We start from the raw sequence: 14,365 nt of genomic DNA on the forward strand, positions 1-14,365 counted from the left end.
TGCAAGGACCCGGCTCCTCCTCCGCCACCTCCCGCGACCGCGCTCCGCAGCGATGGACGGGGACGGGGACCCAGGTAGCAGCTGCGCGGACGCACGGGATGCAGCACGCGGAGGCGGGCAGAGCGCCGGGCCGGAGGGCTCCTCGGACGGCGAGGGGCCCCCGAGAGCCGCGCGTAAACTTTTCCCCGAGCAGAGCCCTTGGGACGGTCTCAGCGGAGCACAGTTTCCTCTTTCTGTCTGCTGTCTCAGGTGGCTGGGAGGCCTGGAGAGGTGACAAGCAGGAAGGGGGACCCCCGATTCCCAAGATGGACCCGGTGGGGCTGGGGGCAGCGGCGAGGTGGTGCAGCCTTCGCCTGCGTCCACTGCTGCGTTGGTCCGCCCTGGCCCGCGGGGTCCTTGGGGTGAGGGCCCTGTCCCCACGCATCCCGCCTTCCTCCCGAGGGGCTGCACTTCAGGGGGCGCCTCCTCCCCCCCCCCCCCGGGGAGAAGAGTTGGGGCCGCCCTTCCCAGGGCCCTCTGGGACTGCTCTGTCATCTCTTCTGGCACCGAAGACCCCCCCATCCCTCCGGCTTCCTGTGGGGTGGCCTGCTGAGTCAGGGTGGGGACAAGACCTGCCTGCACAGCGCTTGTCCCCCGCTCTCCTGGCCCAGCTCCGGGCGGGCAGAGCTGGGGGACGCTGGTGGGAAACTCAAGTAGCCAGGACGCTCCCCCTACAGCCCTGAGCCCCTGGATTCCGGAGCCCCTGCTCCCAACCTGTGGCACCCCCATCCACACCCTTGACAGGGCCCCAGAATCCGTTCCCAATTTTCCCCGGGGCCCAGCTATTCCCTGGACTCCGGGGCCCAACTCAGGTGAGTGAATCAGCCAGGAGGCGGCTTCCAGGGGCCAGATAACTTTCCACAGCAACAATGTGGGGAGTTGTGTCCGCAGAGGGGGGGCGTAATCGGATCTGGGGCCTCAGCGCCAGGCCTGGGGGCCAGGAGAGGGGACTGGGCTTCGAGGGCACCTTCGGGGGAGCATCAGGTGTCCGCTGGGGCCAGGGCGGGGCGGGGTGTGGAGAGGGGAAGACACCGGCCAGGCTCCCCAGAGACCTGCGGGCAGCAGGATGGACGGGCATTTATTCTCCTCTCTGCCTTCCCCACGGCGTGCGGGGTGACCCGAGAGAAGCTCACGCGTGTCTCTAGGCCTCAGTTTCCTCTTTGCCCATAGGGAGGGGTAAGCCCTACATCAGTCACATGTTGTCACACGACGCCCATAAGGAAGGGAAAGCGCCGGTTTGTTGAGATTCACTAAGCTTTGCTGGGGGTGCCCTGGGTACCTGGGCTCGGGGAAGTGGTCACGCCCCGTTCAGGGGAGTACCTGGCCGTGTGCATGTGTGTGCATGTGTGTGTGTGTGTGTGTGTGTGTAGGGGTGTGTGTGTGAGCGTGTGAGCAGGTTCGGGCCCAAACTCTGGTCCTAGGCCCTGCCACCTGTCCCTCCCCACTGCCAGGCCTCTTTCTACCACCCCAGGGCCCAGGGGCCAGGAAGCCCCGTCCTGGCTCTTTGAGCGGTGACCTCCCCACACCCAGAGTGGCCCTGTCTCCTCCCCACTCCTGTGTCCCCTCCAGAGACACTGGGCTCTTGGTATCTGCTTACTTAAGTTAAGTGGCCCGGTGAAGAGAGCTGGGATCCAAGTGACATCTGCCGGTTGCCTTCTAACTCCTGATGTCCTCATCTCTCCTCAGGGGATCTGAACCTCAGCACTGTTAGACGGCCAGGCATGACGGTCACCCCATTTCACAGATGAGGAAACTGAGGCCCAGGGACTGGAAAATACACACCTAGCCCACCTCCCTGTTTGATAGCAGACTGCTTTCCACCTCTGAGTCACACTTCAGTGGCTGGTGGGGGACAGCTGGGTCTCCAGCCCCAGGTCCCCAGATCCCCAGGTCCCCTACCCTAAGCCTCTAGTGTGGCTTTTGGCAAAGTCACATTGCATCTCTGGGCCTGAGCGTGTTCTTCTGCAAACTCAAAATCACCTCCACGTCTACAAATTCAGCCCATTCTTTTTCAATGACCTGGCGACTCTGGAACCAGACTCTGGGTACAGGCCCAGGCTCCAGTTACTTATGAGCCGCATGACCCTGGCCATTGCTTCTGCCTGTGCTTCAGTTTCCTCATCATTGAAATAAAGAGCCGTAACCTCGAAGAGGTGGTGTAGGGCTCTGATGAGCAACTGCACACTTAGAACAGGCCCGGAACTTGCTAAGTGGCCAATACATAGGCGCTCCAGACAGGATGGTGCCAGGCACCTGGTTTTGGGCTTCATGAGGTCAGTCTGCTGAAGAAAAAGGCCAGTCACTATAGCTAGGCATTGTGGCACATGTCTGTAATCCCTTCACTCTGGAGGCTGAGGCAGGAGGATTGCTGAGAGTTCAAGGCCAGCCTGAACTACATATGGAGACCCTGTCCCAACAAAAACAAAGCAAAGCAAAGCAAAGCAAAGCAAAGCAAACAACACAGCAACAAAAAAAGCTGATCACATCCCAGGACAAATTCTAGGAAGGTCTGGAATTTGGGCCGGCCGGGGTACAGTGAGGGAAATCCAGGATGGCTTCCTGAGGAGGTGAGGGAAGGGTTAACTGTTCCGTGTGAAGCGCGGGTCCATGCTGCAGGTGGCAGATCTTACCGGGGTCAGCCCAGGGCTGGGGTTTACGGGCCCTGCAGGGGGCACAGGATGCCCAAGCAGTTCTCGGGCCCGTCGGTGGCTCACCCTCCTCCCTGGGCACCCATGTGGAGTCGCCGACTCTCGTGGCGACTGCGGTTGTCCCGGGGAAGGGGGCAAATGGGCGCGGAGGGGGGCAGCTCACAGCCTCCCACTCCCCTGTCTCTCTCTGCAGAGAGCGTGGGCCAGCCGGAGGAGGAGGAGGAGGCGAGCCCAGAGGAGGCCTGCACCGAGGGAGAGCGGCCCGGGGAGGACCAGGAGGAGCCGGAGGAGGCCGCGTACCTGGCGGAGCTGCCGGAGGCGCTGCTCCTGCGCGTGCTGGCCCAGCTGCCCGCCGCTGAGCTGGTGCAGGCCTGCCGCCTAGTGTGCCTGCGCTGGAAGGAGCTGGTGGACGGCGCCCCCCTGTGGCTGCTCAAGTGCCAGCAGGAAGGGCTGGTGCCCGAGGGCGGCGGCGAAGAGGAAGAGCGCGACCACTGGCAGCAGTTCTACTTCCTCAGCAAGCGGAGGCGCAACCTGCTGCGCAACCCGTGCGGGGAAGGTGAGGCCAGGCCCGCTGGGCTGCAGGAGGGTAGGGCAGGCCAGGCCCCGGCCTGGAGCCCCCCTGGCACTTCTGCCGCCGTCTGGCTGCCGCCTGCTGTCCGGGGTCCTTTTCCTGGCGTCCGGCCTCAGTGAGCCTGGGCTGCAGTCGCCCAGGAGGAGAGGCAGGAAGTGGTCACTGCAGCCCACCGCCGTCTGCCCCGTCCCCCTACTGAGCCAGCCCTAGCTGGCCGTGGTGACACTCGCCTGTCATCCCACCACTCTGGGAGGATGAGGCAGAAGGATCGCAAGTTGGAGCCCAGCCCGGGCAATTTAACAAGACCTTGTTTCAATATAAAACATAAAAAGGGTTGGCGATGTAGCCCAGGGGAAGGCCTTGGGTTTAGTCTCCAGTACCAGAAGAAAAAAGAAAAGCCCTCCTGCAGCCTCAGCAAGGACTGGGTGACCAGAACGAGGCTGTCCCTGTCCCTACAGAGGACCTGGAGGGCTGGTGCGACGTGGAGCACGGTGGGGACGGCTGGAGGGTGGAGGAGCTGCCGGGAGACAGCGGGGTGGAATTCCCGCAGGATGACAGCGTCAGGAAGTACTTCGCCTCCTCCTTCGAGTAAGGAGGAGAGGTGTGGGGGAGGGAGGGAGGAGGAGGGAGGGGCGCCACCCCCTTTTAACTCCCCCCTCCCAGGTGGTGTCGCAAGGCGCAGGTCATTGACCTGCAGGCCGAGGGCTACTGGGAGGAGCTGCTGGACACCACCCAGCCGGCCATCGTGGCGAAGGACTGGTGAGGGCCGGGGCCAGGCGGGCTGGGGGGAAGCCAGGGGACAACAGGGACCCATTAGCACAGTGGCACCTGAGCCGAGGGCTTCCAGGCCTTCACCACCTGTCTCTTCTCCTGAGTTTGAAAGGTATGCGTGACCAGTGTCTGGACCCCTCTGGACAAAACCTGTCTGTGGCCACACGTGGTTGTGCACACCTGTAATCCCAGCCCTCTGGGAGGCTGAGGCAGGAGGATCGCAACTTAGTGACTGGGCAACTTAGCGACTTAGTGAGACATTGTCTGAAAATAGTAAAAAAGGGGCTGGGGAAGTAGCTGAGGGTGAAGACGGTGGGTCCATCCCACAGCAAAACAAAACAACAAAACCCGTGCCTCTGTGGGCAGCTTTGGCTCCAAACTTGAGTCTGGCCGACCTGAGGTTTACTGTCCCTGGCCTCGCTGTTTGCATCTGTGAAATGGGGACAAGGGTAAGGCAGGAGCGGCTTGGGCAGAAGCCGGGTCCCAGCCCGTCTCCCTCCGTCAGGTACTCGGGCCGCTCCGACGCCGGCTGTCTGTATGAGCTCAGCGTGAAGCTGCTGTCCGAGCACGAGGATGTGCTGGCTGAGTTCAACACCGGGCAGGTGCCAGTGTCCCCGGACAGCGAGGAAGGCGGCTGGACTGAAGTAAGCCTGGGGGCGGGGCCTAAGAGGGGCGGGGCCAGGCGGAGGGGGCGGAGCGCATGGAGATTGGCTGATGCTCAGGCAGGAGGGTGGGGCAAGGCTGGGTCGAGACAGGGGCTGGGAGCGTGCACTGCGCAAAATCTGAACCCGGTATGGAGACAGGTCCCTGCGTTGGAGAGCGGTAGCAAAGGAAGCCTTAAGAGCCCCACGCTGACTTATTCCCTCTCCGCTCCCTAGATCTCCCACACCTTCACCGACTACGGGCCAGGCGTGCGCTTCGTTCGGTTCGAGCACGGCGGGCAGGACGCCGTCTACTGGAAGGGCTGGTTCGGGGCCCGAGTGACCAACAGTGGCGTGTGGGTGGAGCCCTGAGCGGCCCGTCCTCCCCTCCCCGGCCGCAGTGGACAGGCCTTAGCATAGTTGGTAGCACCCTCGCCTTGCCCGCCCATGCCTCGCCTGCGTCCTGCGCGCGTGGGCACCGCTTGTAGAATGCCCGCTCGAGGGCCCGGGTTGTGCCGACCCCGCCCCTTCCTAGGCAGGGCCTGCCACCCAGCGGGCGCGCAATAAATGTTACTTATCCAGGGACAGAATGGATGCACAGCGGATGAATGAACACCTCTCCCTCCCTGGCCCTCGCGTCTCCCGAGGGCCCTGGGCCCAGCGTGGAAAAATACTTGGTTGTGCTCCAGCTGCTCCGGTTTCCAGGCCCTTTGGCCCGTGTGGAGCCAGCCTGGCCGGGCCACCAGGCAGACAAAGGCTGGGATTATGAGGCAGAGGAGACCAGGGCTGGGCCTGGCGCCGGCCGACACCCAAGCTGCCGGAGGCCGGCACAGGGCTGGGGGTGGTGGCTGTCCGCCGGCCTCTGTTGGCCTCCTGATGATCCTAGGCCGCGCTGTACCCTTACCCCTCTCTTTTCGGAGGCAGGATGGTGGTGGTGGCTGCACCAGGTCTAGGGACCAGTTCTGGGCCCCGGAGTGGCTGGGGAGGAAGCGGCTGGGCGCAGGACCCTCTCACACCTGCCTACTTCATGCTACCCGCCCGGTCTGGTTCTGGACTGGACAGGAGCCATTGGCTTCTGGTCTTGAGGGTCGTTTTCCAAGCCCTCCCCTGGTTCTGAGGCAGGAGTGTGTGTGTGTGTGTGTGTGCGTGTGTAAACCTCTCCTCTCCAGATGTGCAGCCCAGGAACATCACCAAGACCCCCAGCGCTGCGAGGACTCAGACGGGATCCCACAGTTGAAGCTGGGGTGCCGGCTGCTGTCCAGCCTCCTTTTTTAGCTCACTGATTTGCTCAGTTCTGGAACCCAGCGTGGGCCAGGCGCTGGGTGGGGGCTCTGGAGGGAAACTGTCCCAGGGAGAATCCTTGGCCAGGTCACATGGAGGGTGGATTAGACCCTGGGGCCCTCGGGTCTGATGGGGGTGCTTGGTCACTGCTTGGGGGCAGCCTTAGCCGGAGGGCGGAGATGCCCGTAGGGAGCATCTGGTGTAAAGGAGAAGGCTCTGCTCCAGCCCCAGGGGTACCGCGGGCCTTTCTAGGGGGTCTCAGTCTGAAGGGGAGGCACAATGCACCCACACGACGCTGTGACCACCAGGGTCACGTGCCTTGCCCGCTGTGCTGAGGAGCAAGGAAGGGGCACCCCGTGAGCCCCCGAGGTGGAGTGAGTGTGTGGTAGGCGGTCAGTGTCGGGGTGAGGGCTGGGGTGGACGTGTAGGGAGTTCCAGAGCCTGCACTGGGTCACTGGAAGAGGGCAGACAGAGACAGGCGGCCGGCAGGAATGGGGGAGGTGCTGCAAGTGGGGGCTCCCTGAGTTTGGGGGGCCAGGGCCATTCAAGAGAGAGGCCCTTGCGGGTTGGGCTGTGGCTGGGGTTCTGTGGCCGGTGACCAAAGCCGAGGGCACCGGGAGTGCAGGAGCAAGTGTGCAGGGAGGCAGGGTGGGCAGGGGTGGACGGGGCGTGCCACCCAGCAAGGCCACGTCCAGCAGCGGCCTGGCTCAGGGGAGGGAGCCAGAAGCTCAGAGGCCACATTCCCCTCTCGGGCTGGAGCGCACAGGAGGGACCCGAGAGGCTTGGGGTTGGGGTGTCCTAGACCCGCGTCAGTGTTGTCACGGGGAAGGGGCGTTGGATCCCTTAGTGGTTTTCGCTTAGGGAGATGGGATGGCTACCTCTGGGGTAGCTGGATAGACACGGGCACGTCCTGCCAAGTCAGACGTGGGGACAGGGGCAGTGGTCATCGTTTCTTTTCTACACGAGGCAGTCTGGCAAGTGACACAGAGGAGAAGCACGAGCTCCCGCCCAGGTGCATCGGCTCCGTGTGCCCAGCCCCCTGCATTGGCTCCCGAGGGTGGAACAGACACCCCCGTGGGTGTGCAGGGCCAGCAGGGGGCATCCTGGGCTTTCTCTGGGCAGTGGGGACAGTTGAAGCCAGAGACAGCAGACAGGGCCTGTGTACCACCCAAGTTCTCTTCCACCTAATCAGTATTTGTTGAGCACCTACTATGGGTCAGGCAGGAATAAAACAAAGTCCTGGTTGTCCTGGAATATACACTCTAGATGGAGAAGCGTAACTATGAGGCAAGGTCATAAAATACAGTGAATGTTTAAATTTGAAAATGATTACAGTAAGACACACATTGCTGGGCGTGGTGGCGCACACCTGTAATCCCAGCACTTGGAAGGCTGAGGCAGGAGGATCGCTGTGAGTTCGAGGCCAGCCTGGGCTACAAAGTGAGCTCAAGGCCAGCCTGAACTGCAGAGCGAGACCCTGTCTCAAAAAAAAAAAACCACACATATTGCTATAATCTCCCTCAAATTCCTCCCCCTCAGCTGAATACACTTATCCCGTCATCCTTGCTGCTTCCCGCAGCAGTTCTGGAAGTCCTCTTCCTTGAGTGTTTCTACTTTCGCTCTTGCGGCTACCTCAAGGTCTTGAGTGGATTCACAACATTTCCCTTTCATTGTCATTTTCACTTTGGGGAAGAGCCAGAAGTGACACGGTGCCAGACCAGGTGAATAAGGTGGATGAGGACACACTGTAATGTTTTTACTTGACAGACATTGCTGTGAACATTTGATAAACAAGGTACAATGAAAACTACGGCACATTTTTTTTTTTTTTTTTTGAGACAGGGTCTCGCTATGCAGCTCAGGCTGGCCTTGAGCTCACTTGTCCCCAGGCTGGTCTCGAACTTGCCATGATCCTCCTGCCTCAGCCTCCCGAGTGCTGGGATTACAGGCATGCGCCACCACACCCGGCTACAAATATTTAAATAAAAAATTATTCCAGTAGAAGACATAACCATGAATCTCAGAATACCTCCCCTTGCTTTGAATGCACACCGTCATTCTTGGCAATGTGTCTTGCACTGTAATAAGTTTAAAAAAGTTAAACACTCACCGTATCTTTTGATTGCCCCTTGTATAAGCACTAAGTACAAGAACAAAATCCTTACCAACATGATCTAGCACTCAGTCCACTGCTCTAAGAGCTTTATAGGTATTGATTTATCATAATAACCTTGTGAATTGGAAACTATTATTTCTATTTTTTTCTTACTGATGAAAACATTGAAGCACAGAGAGATTGAGCAACTTCCCAGACTCCACATAGCTAGTCAGTGGTGGAGGTAGAAATCGACTCACCCACTTAGATGCTTGACCTCTATAGTACAGTAAACAAAGCCGAGCGTGAGGGTGGTCGTGTTGCTCTGCTAAGGGGAAGAAATGGCATTGGGACTGAATGATGGAGAGGACTCAGCATGCAGGTTTGGTGGTGGTGAAGGAGGAGCATTACAAGAGCAGCAAGTGCAAAGGCCCTGGGATGGGAAATGAGCTTATTTATGGATCAACAGGCAGCCAGTGTGGCCGGGACAGTGATCAAGCAGGGAAGTAACGTGAGCTTGGAGATGGGCAGGGAGCCCACTGTGTGCTCTGCCCTGTGGGCTGTGAACCCTCCAGAAAGAGGCAAGGCATTGCTCAGCCTGCAGAGCTGGGGGTGGGCATTAGACATCAGCAGCTTCCAGCTTCAGTGATGAAACTGTTTCCCAGAGTCGCAGGACGAACAGGATGAAGACGATGGTGATGGTGCTGGTGACAGCAGTGAGCACAGGGTTTGCTGGGGACTTCCGGGCACCAGCTCCTGTGCCAAACCGAAGTATCAGTCAGGCTGCGTGGTGGCCCACCCTGGCACACACACGCCCTCACTCCCCAGGCCAAGGGGCTGGTGTTCAAAGGGTTACATGGTGAGTGATGAACCGGGTCACCAAGGTACAGGATCAGAGAGGGGCCAGGCATGGTGGTGCAGGCCTGTAATCCTAGCACTCGGGAGGCTGAGGCAGGAGGATCATTGTGAGTTTGAGACCAGCCTGGGCTACAAAGTGAGCTCAAGGGCAGCCTGAACTACATAGCAAGACCCTAAAAAAAAACAGGATCAGAGAGGGGCACAGGAGGGGCCTGGCTCCAGGGTGAGCAGGAGAGGCCAAAGACCCTGCTGCAGGTGTCTGTCTGTGCGAGGTGTCACCCGTGGCGGAGGGAGGGGTGCTGGGGTATCTGGGCCATTTTGGTTAGGGGGTCTGGGAAGTATAATGAATTTCCTATTAGATTTATTGGTGCATGCTTCTCTGTACAGCTTAATAGTGGAAAATGTTCCTCTCCCTCTTCTGATTTATTGCCTCGTAAAATGTGGATTTTTGCGTCCTAGTCTGTTCAGGCGTGGATATAGAGGGAGGGAAAGAGCTAGTTCCTAAAAGCACCACTAGGTGTCAGCATTGTCAAGCCAGTCCCAATGGGCTGGGCGCTGCTGAGTGCGGATTTGAATCCAAAGCCCAATCCCGCTCCATTCCTCGGGGCTGAGTCCTGGTCCTCAGGGGCTGGGCTTTGCAGATCCTCTTCCCGCAGGGGCCCTGCGGGACATTTAGGAGCCTGGGGTCTCCCAGGCCTGAGTCCTACAGGTTGAGGCAGGGCTAGTGGTCATCGGGGGTGTGGCTCCCCCATGCCCCCCCTGCAGTGAACACAGAACACCGGGGCAGATCCACGGCTGATCTCCCGGTGAGTAATGACTCTGCTATTTTTTCCCCCGTAAATTAAACCTAATCTTGTGTTGACTCTGCTGAACAAGGAGAATAATGAAGAAGATTAAGATGAGATGGGATTCATTCTCCTCCAACAAAAGCCAATTAATTGTCAGCAGGATTATCGCCCTGAGCCAGAGCCGCTATCAGCTCTGCACCGAGGAGGGCAGGGCTGGGGATGCTTCTGGGGCCTCAGCGAGGGTCTGGGGCTGATGCAGCAGGAGAGATCTCAGTTACATGTGGGGACGAACCGCCCCAAAGGGGATGTGGGGAGAGTGGAGGTGCCCAGGCCGGTGATGTCGGTCAGTCACGGAGGGAGGCCCATGCAGGCTGCCAGAGGCCTGCACACACACACCCGGCACGGGCTTCCAGAAGTCCTGGACCACCCGACGCTGTCTATCTCAGACCACCTGGGGCCCTCCCCTGTCTTTCCGGGGCCGCAGCCAGGGTCTGGGTCACCTTTTATAAGCAAAGCTGCACTTAGGGTCTCCATCCTCTTCCCCACACTGCATCCCCTTTTCCTCCCCCAGGAATCAGGGGGTCCCCATCCAGGCTCAAGGGCACGGATTTGCAAACCGGGTGTGGTGGTGCACGCCTGTAACCCCAGCGCTCTGGGAGACTGGGGCAGGAGGGTTGCAAATTGAAGGCCAGCCTGGGCAATGTAGGGCCTTGGTGAGACCCTGTGTTCAATCTCCAGGACAAGAACAATAACAATAGCAACAGCAAAAACCCAGAGGGAACAAACACAAGCAAACACAAGCAAAACCCTCACAGATGTGCCAACAGGAACGCTTGGGGCTCAGCGGGCCTCAGCGGGCCTCAGCCCGGTCTTCGTCTGCAGAGATCCCCACCGGCCTCTGAGTCCCCAAGGTTCTCGGAGCGGAAGGGGCCGGTGCTGCTGTGTGCCCCTGGGGGCAGCCGGTGGATGTCACACTGTTCATCTCCGCCAGAGCCTCCCAGGCAGGGCGCCTTTTGTCTTCCGGGGTCATTAAACGCCAGGCCGAGGCTCCCAGAGGCGGGGCCTGAGACCCCAGGCTGTCGCTTGCAGAGCTGGCTGGGGCAGGGTCCAACGGGTCCCCAAAGCCTCGCCCTTTTCTGCCTCTACATTGCACGTGGAAGATGTCAGTACTTGGTTGTTGAAGGAATGAAACCCTCGCCTAGCGCTACTTCCGGTCCAGGAAGTCCGTTTCAGACTCCACTACTCAGCAACTCCCGGACTGGAACGGATGGCGGATGACATGTGCAGCTCTCCTTGGTAATTCTTGGCAACTCTTCTATCTTATTACTTTTCAGAAAACCACTGTGCCAGCCGGGTCTCAACCTGCTTCATTTACCTGGGCCCGTACCATTTGGTTATTTTTCGAGTACCCCAGAAATATCCACTGTTACAATCACAGCTGTGTGTGGCATGGTCACGTGTGCTGTTACATGTCCCCTGAGCTCCCCTACGTACTCTTTCATTCCCGTTTTTTTGTTGAGACAAGTTCAGGCTGTCCTTAAACTCAAAGCAGTGTTCCTGCCTCAGCCTCCCGAGGGCCGGCCTTATAGGCATGCGCCATCAGACCCTGCTTCATTCCTGTTTTAGAGGCTGAGGTGACACTGTATCCCTTAGCCAGGGCTTTACAAAGGCAGGACCCCGCTGAGGTGCGTGACTCGGGCCTCTCCAGGCCATGGGACCCTCGTGGGCTTGGTGAGCTCGGTTGGAGACAGCGGGGGCTTCTGTGTCCCGCAGATCATCCTATGCTGGGCCTCAGGATCAGACACATCGGTGAGCCACCATCATGCCTGTGCTCAGGGGCACACATACCAAAGGTGGAGACGACCAGGGCTCCCTGCTCCAGCCTCCTGTGCGTTCTGACCTAACCCGTCACTTCCCCAGTCACTGCCTCTGTTTCTTTATCTGTAAATCCGTAGCATCTCTTAGGATCCTGATGAAGAACAGGTGAATTAATACCCGTGGGTTCCCGGTACCGGAGAAAAACCGAAAAAAAAAAAAAAAAATACCCGTGGGAAGGCAGAGGGTGGAGGGCTTTCTAGCCAACCCTCAGGGCCACCCCCACACCCTCGGGTCTCTCCTAGACACACGCACAACATGGCATCTGGATTTGAATAGAAATTTCAGTCCTGAGGCACCCAGATCAGGCACGGGGAACAGACCCCTAACAGTGTGCAGTGTGGGGTGATTGGGGTAGGGTGTGGAGAGGCCCTCTCAAAGCTGCATCAAGACAAAGGTGTCTGAGAGAAGAAACGAAAAAGGAAAAGAAAAAAGAACGGGGAAGCAGACAGAGAAAGTGATTTTCTTGGCTGGCGTTTTTCGGGGAATGAAATCTTGTTTTTCGTCAACGCCGAGTGGAATAATCTGATCTACTAAGGCAGAGGCAAACACACACCCCCCCCCCCCCCCCGCTCCTGTTTATTGCTACGTCTTTGACCCAGCAGTCTCCGGGCTGCATGGGAATCAGACCCTGCCAGGGAGGGGGAGAGGCTATTCAAGAGGGGGAGAGGGCGGGGGAGGGCGAGGGGGAGGGGGAGGGCGGGTGAGCAGCCCTCAGATCAATTACTCTCCTCTCCGACACAGACACTGGGAAAATGAATTATTCCCCGAGAAGCAGGCTCCTCCCACCGCATGCTGCACCGTAGAGCAGAGCCGGCAGAGTTCTTCCAAATTGAATTTGGTCTTGGAGCCAGGTGTGCGTGGGGTGGGGGCCTGGCAGCCACGGGGGCTCCTGTGAGGGGGCCGGGGAAGCCCTGGCGCAGTCCTCGGGGTGGGGGCGGAGGGAGCCACTCTGCCTGCCCCAGGGGCCCCCTAACTTCTGCAGGGGTGGGAGGATTTGTTCCCAGCCCAAGGCGGCTCAGAGAGGCCAGGCCACCTGTCTGAAGCCACGCAGTGAGCTGGTAGCCACGGCAACCTGTTACCTTCCTGTCCTTGCCGACGCTGCTCCCCTGTCTTCACCCTTCCCAGTAATCTCCGCTTGAGCAAGTTGGGGTTAGGGGCTTTCCATTCTGGAGCTCCGGCTCTGCCCATCTACAGCTTTGTGACCTGCGGCGGGTAGTTGAACCTCTCTGGCTCCTTTCCTGATCCAAAAAGTGAGGTTAATTACTCACAGGGACTGACCGCCACTCAGTCAGCTCCAAAGGACAAAAATGTAACTGGGAATAGCTTAGCAAAGCACATTTTGGGGTTCATGTAATGAAGATCCCCAGTAGTTTTCTTTCAGGTACGGCTGGATCCAGAGACTCCAAGGGAGTACTGAGAACTCAGGTTTCTCTCTGACTCTGGGTCCCATGAGGCTTCACTCAAGGTGGGCTCACTCCAGACAGGGTGGGGGCACCCCGGGTCTGTCCAGCATTAGGGCAGGGGGTCCACATGCTCACACCTCCAACCAGTGCCGGGGGTGAGAGGGGCTGGGCTTGGGCCGGGGGCGGGGCTGGAGGAAGAGAGTGGGGTGCTGGGTCAAGATACTACCTAAAAGCCCCCCACTGTCCTCACAGACTCTGTGGGCTAGCTCGCCACCCAGGGCTCTGCTGGCAGGAACCAGGCTAGTCTTCACTGAGGCGTGCAGGGACCTCCTGAGGGGGGAGGGGCTCTCTGTGGGCCCCGGTCTCCTCCATCTGCCCCCACATCAGCTTATTCATTCCCCTGGCCAAGCCCTAGGAAGGGGCCCCCAGGAGATGTCTCCTCTGAGTTTGAGCTGCCTTCCGGGCTGATGAGTGGTCAAGGCTCCCTGTCTGCAGGGCTGAAGGTCTGGCCAGGGCCCAGGAGCCGTCTGGGGAGGGGTTGATGGGGGCTGTGCACCCTCTTCCCACGCGCGGAGGTCTGACCTGCCCTGGGGAAGAACCCTCTCCCAGGTCAGGACGACCTTGCCAGCTCTGTTCTCTCTAGTGTGGTGTTAAATCGTGGGAGTCGTTTTATTGCTCCCCAGTATGCAGTCATGTTACAGCGCTGTAGTGGTCTTGGCGGCCTTGGTATGACGGCCCCATCCCAAGGGCGTGTGATCCACTCTCCCCAGCAGCCCGTGTCCCAGCTCCTGGCCCTGACCTCCCCGGCAGCCTCTGCTCTGGCCCCTCCTGCCTGTCCCCAACCTGCTCATTACCAGCAGCAGCAGCAGCAGCAGCCGCAGGGGAGGCTCATGGGAGGTGGAAGATTCATCACGGGCATCTGCAGTCTTGGTGCAGGCGGAGGAGGCCCTGGCCGAGGGAATTAGGAACGTGCCCCCTCCAGGGAGCCTTTCAGGGTTCCCTCTGCCCTCTCTGTGCACTTCTACCTTTTTTTGTGTTTGTTTGTTTTCTTCCGGTACCGGGAATCGAACTCATGACCTCACGCTTGCCAGGCAGGCGCTGTGCTGCTGAGCTAAATCCCCAGCCCCTGTGCACTTCTACCTTGAAGCCACCATCAATCTGGGGGCAGTCGGGCAGCCATGGTAATGGTTGGAAAAAGGGCAGACTTGAGCCTCCAGCACTAGCAAGCTGTGAGGCTTTGGGTAAGCCATTTATCTCTCCGAGTCTCAATTCAGATCCCCGCCCACTCCTGCTACCCCGAGGATTGAACCCAGTAGGGTCTTTGCGCTAAACGGATCTCCAGCCCTAATTTATTTACTTTATTTTGAGACAGGAGCTCACTAAGTTGCCCAG

General features: G+C 59.2%; 1 protein-coding gene across 1 annotated transcript; it reads left to right on the top strand.

Annotated features, from left to right (window-relative positions):
• Fbxo2 (F-box protein 2) lies at positions 1 to 5,260 on the top strand (the record flags this gene model as incomplete). Its single annotated transcript, XM_005404000.2, is given in 6 exon segments — positions 1 to 74; positions 2,881 to 3,243; positions 3,717 to 3,846; positions 3,922 to 4,017; positions 4,535 to 4,673; positions 4,908 to 5,260. Coding segments are annotated over 6 exon segments (937 nt in total), but the record flags the coding sequence as incomplete, so codon positions are not given.
• Between the last annotated feature and the right edge of the window lie 9,105 nt (positions 5,261 to 14,365).

This window comes from Chinchilla lanigera, unplaced genomic scaffold (assembly GCF_000276665.1).
Source record: "Chinchilla lanigera isolate Chin_1 unplaced genomic scaffold, ChiLan1.0 scaffold00085, whole genome shotgun sequence".
Taxonomy (NCBI): domain Eukaryota; kingdom Metazoa; phylum Chordata; class Mammalia; order Rodentia; family Chinchillidae; genus Chinchilla; species Chinchilla lanigera.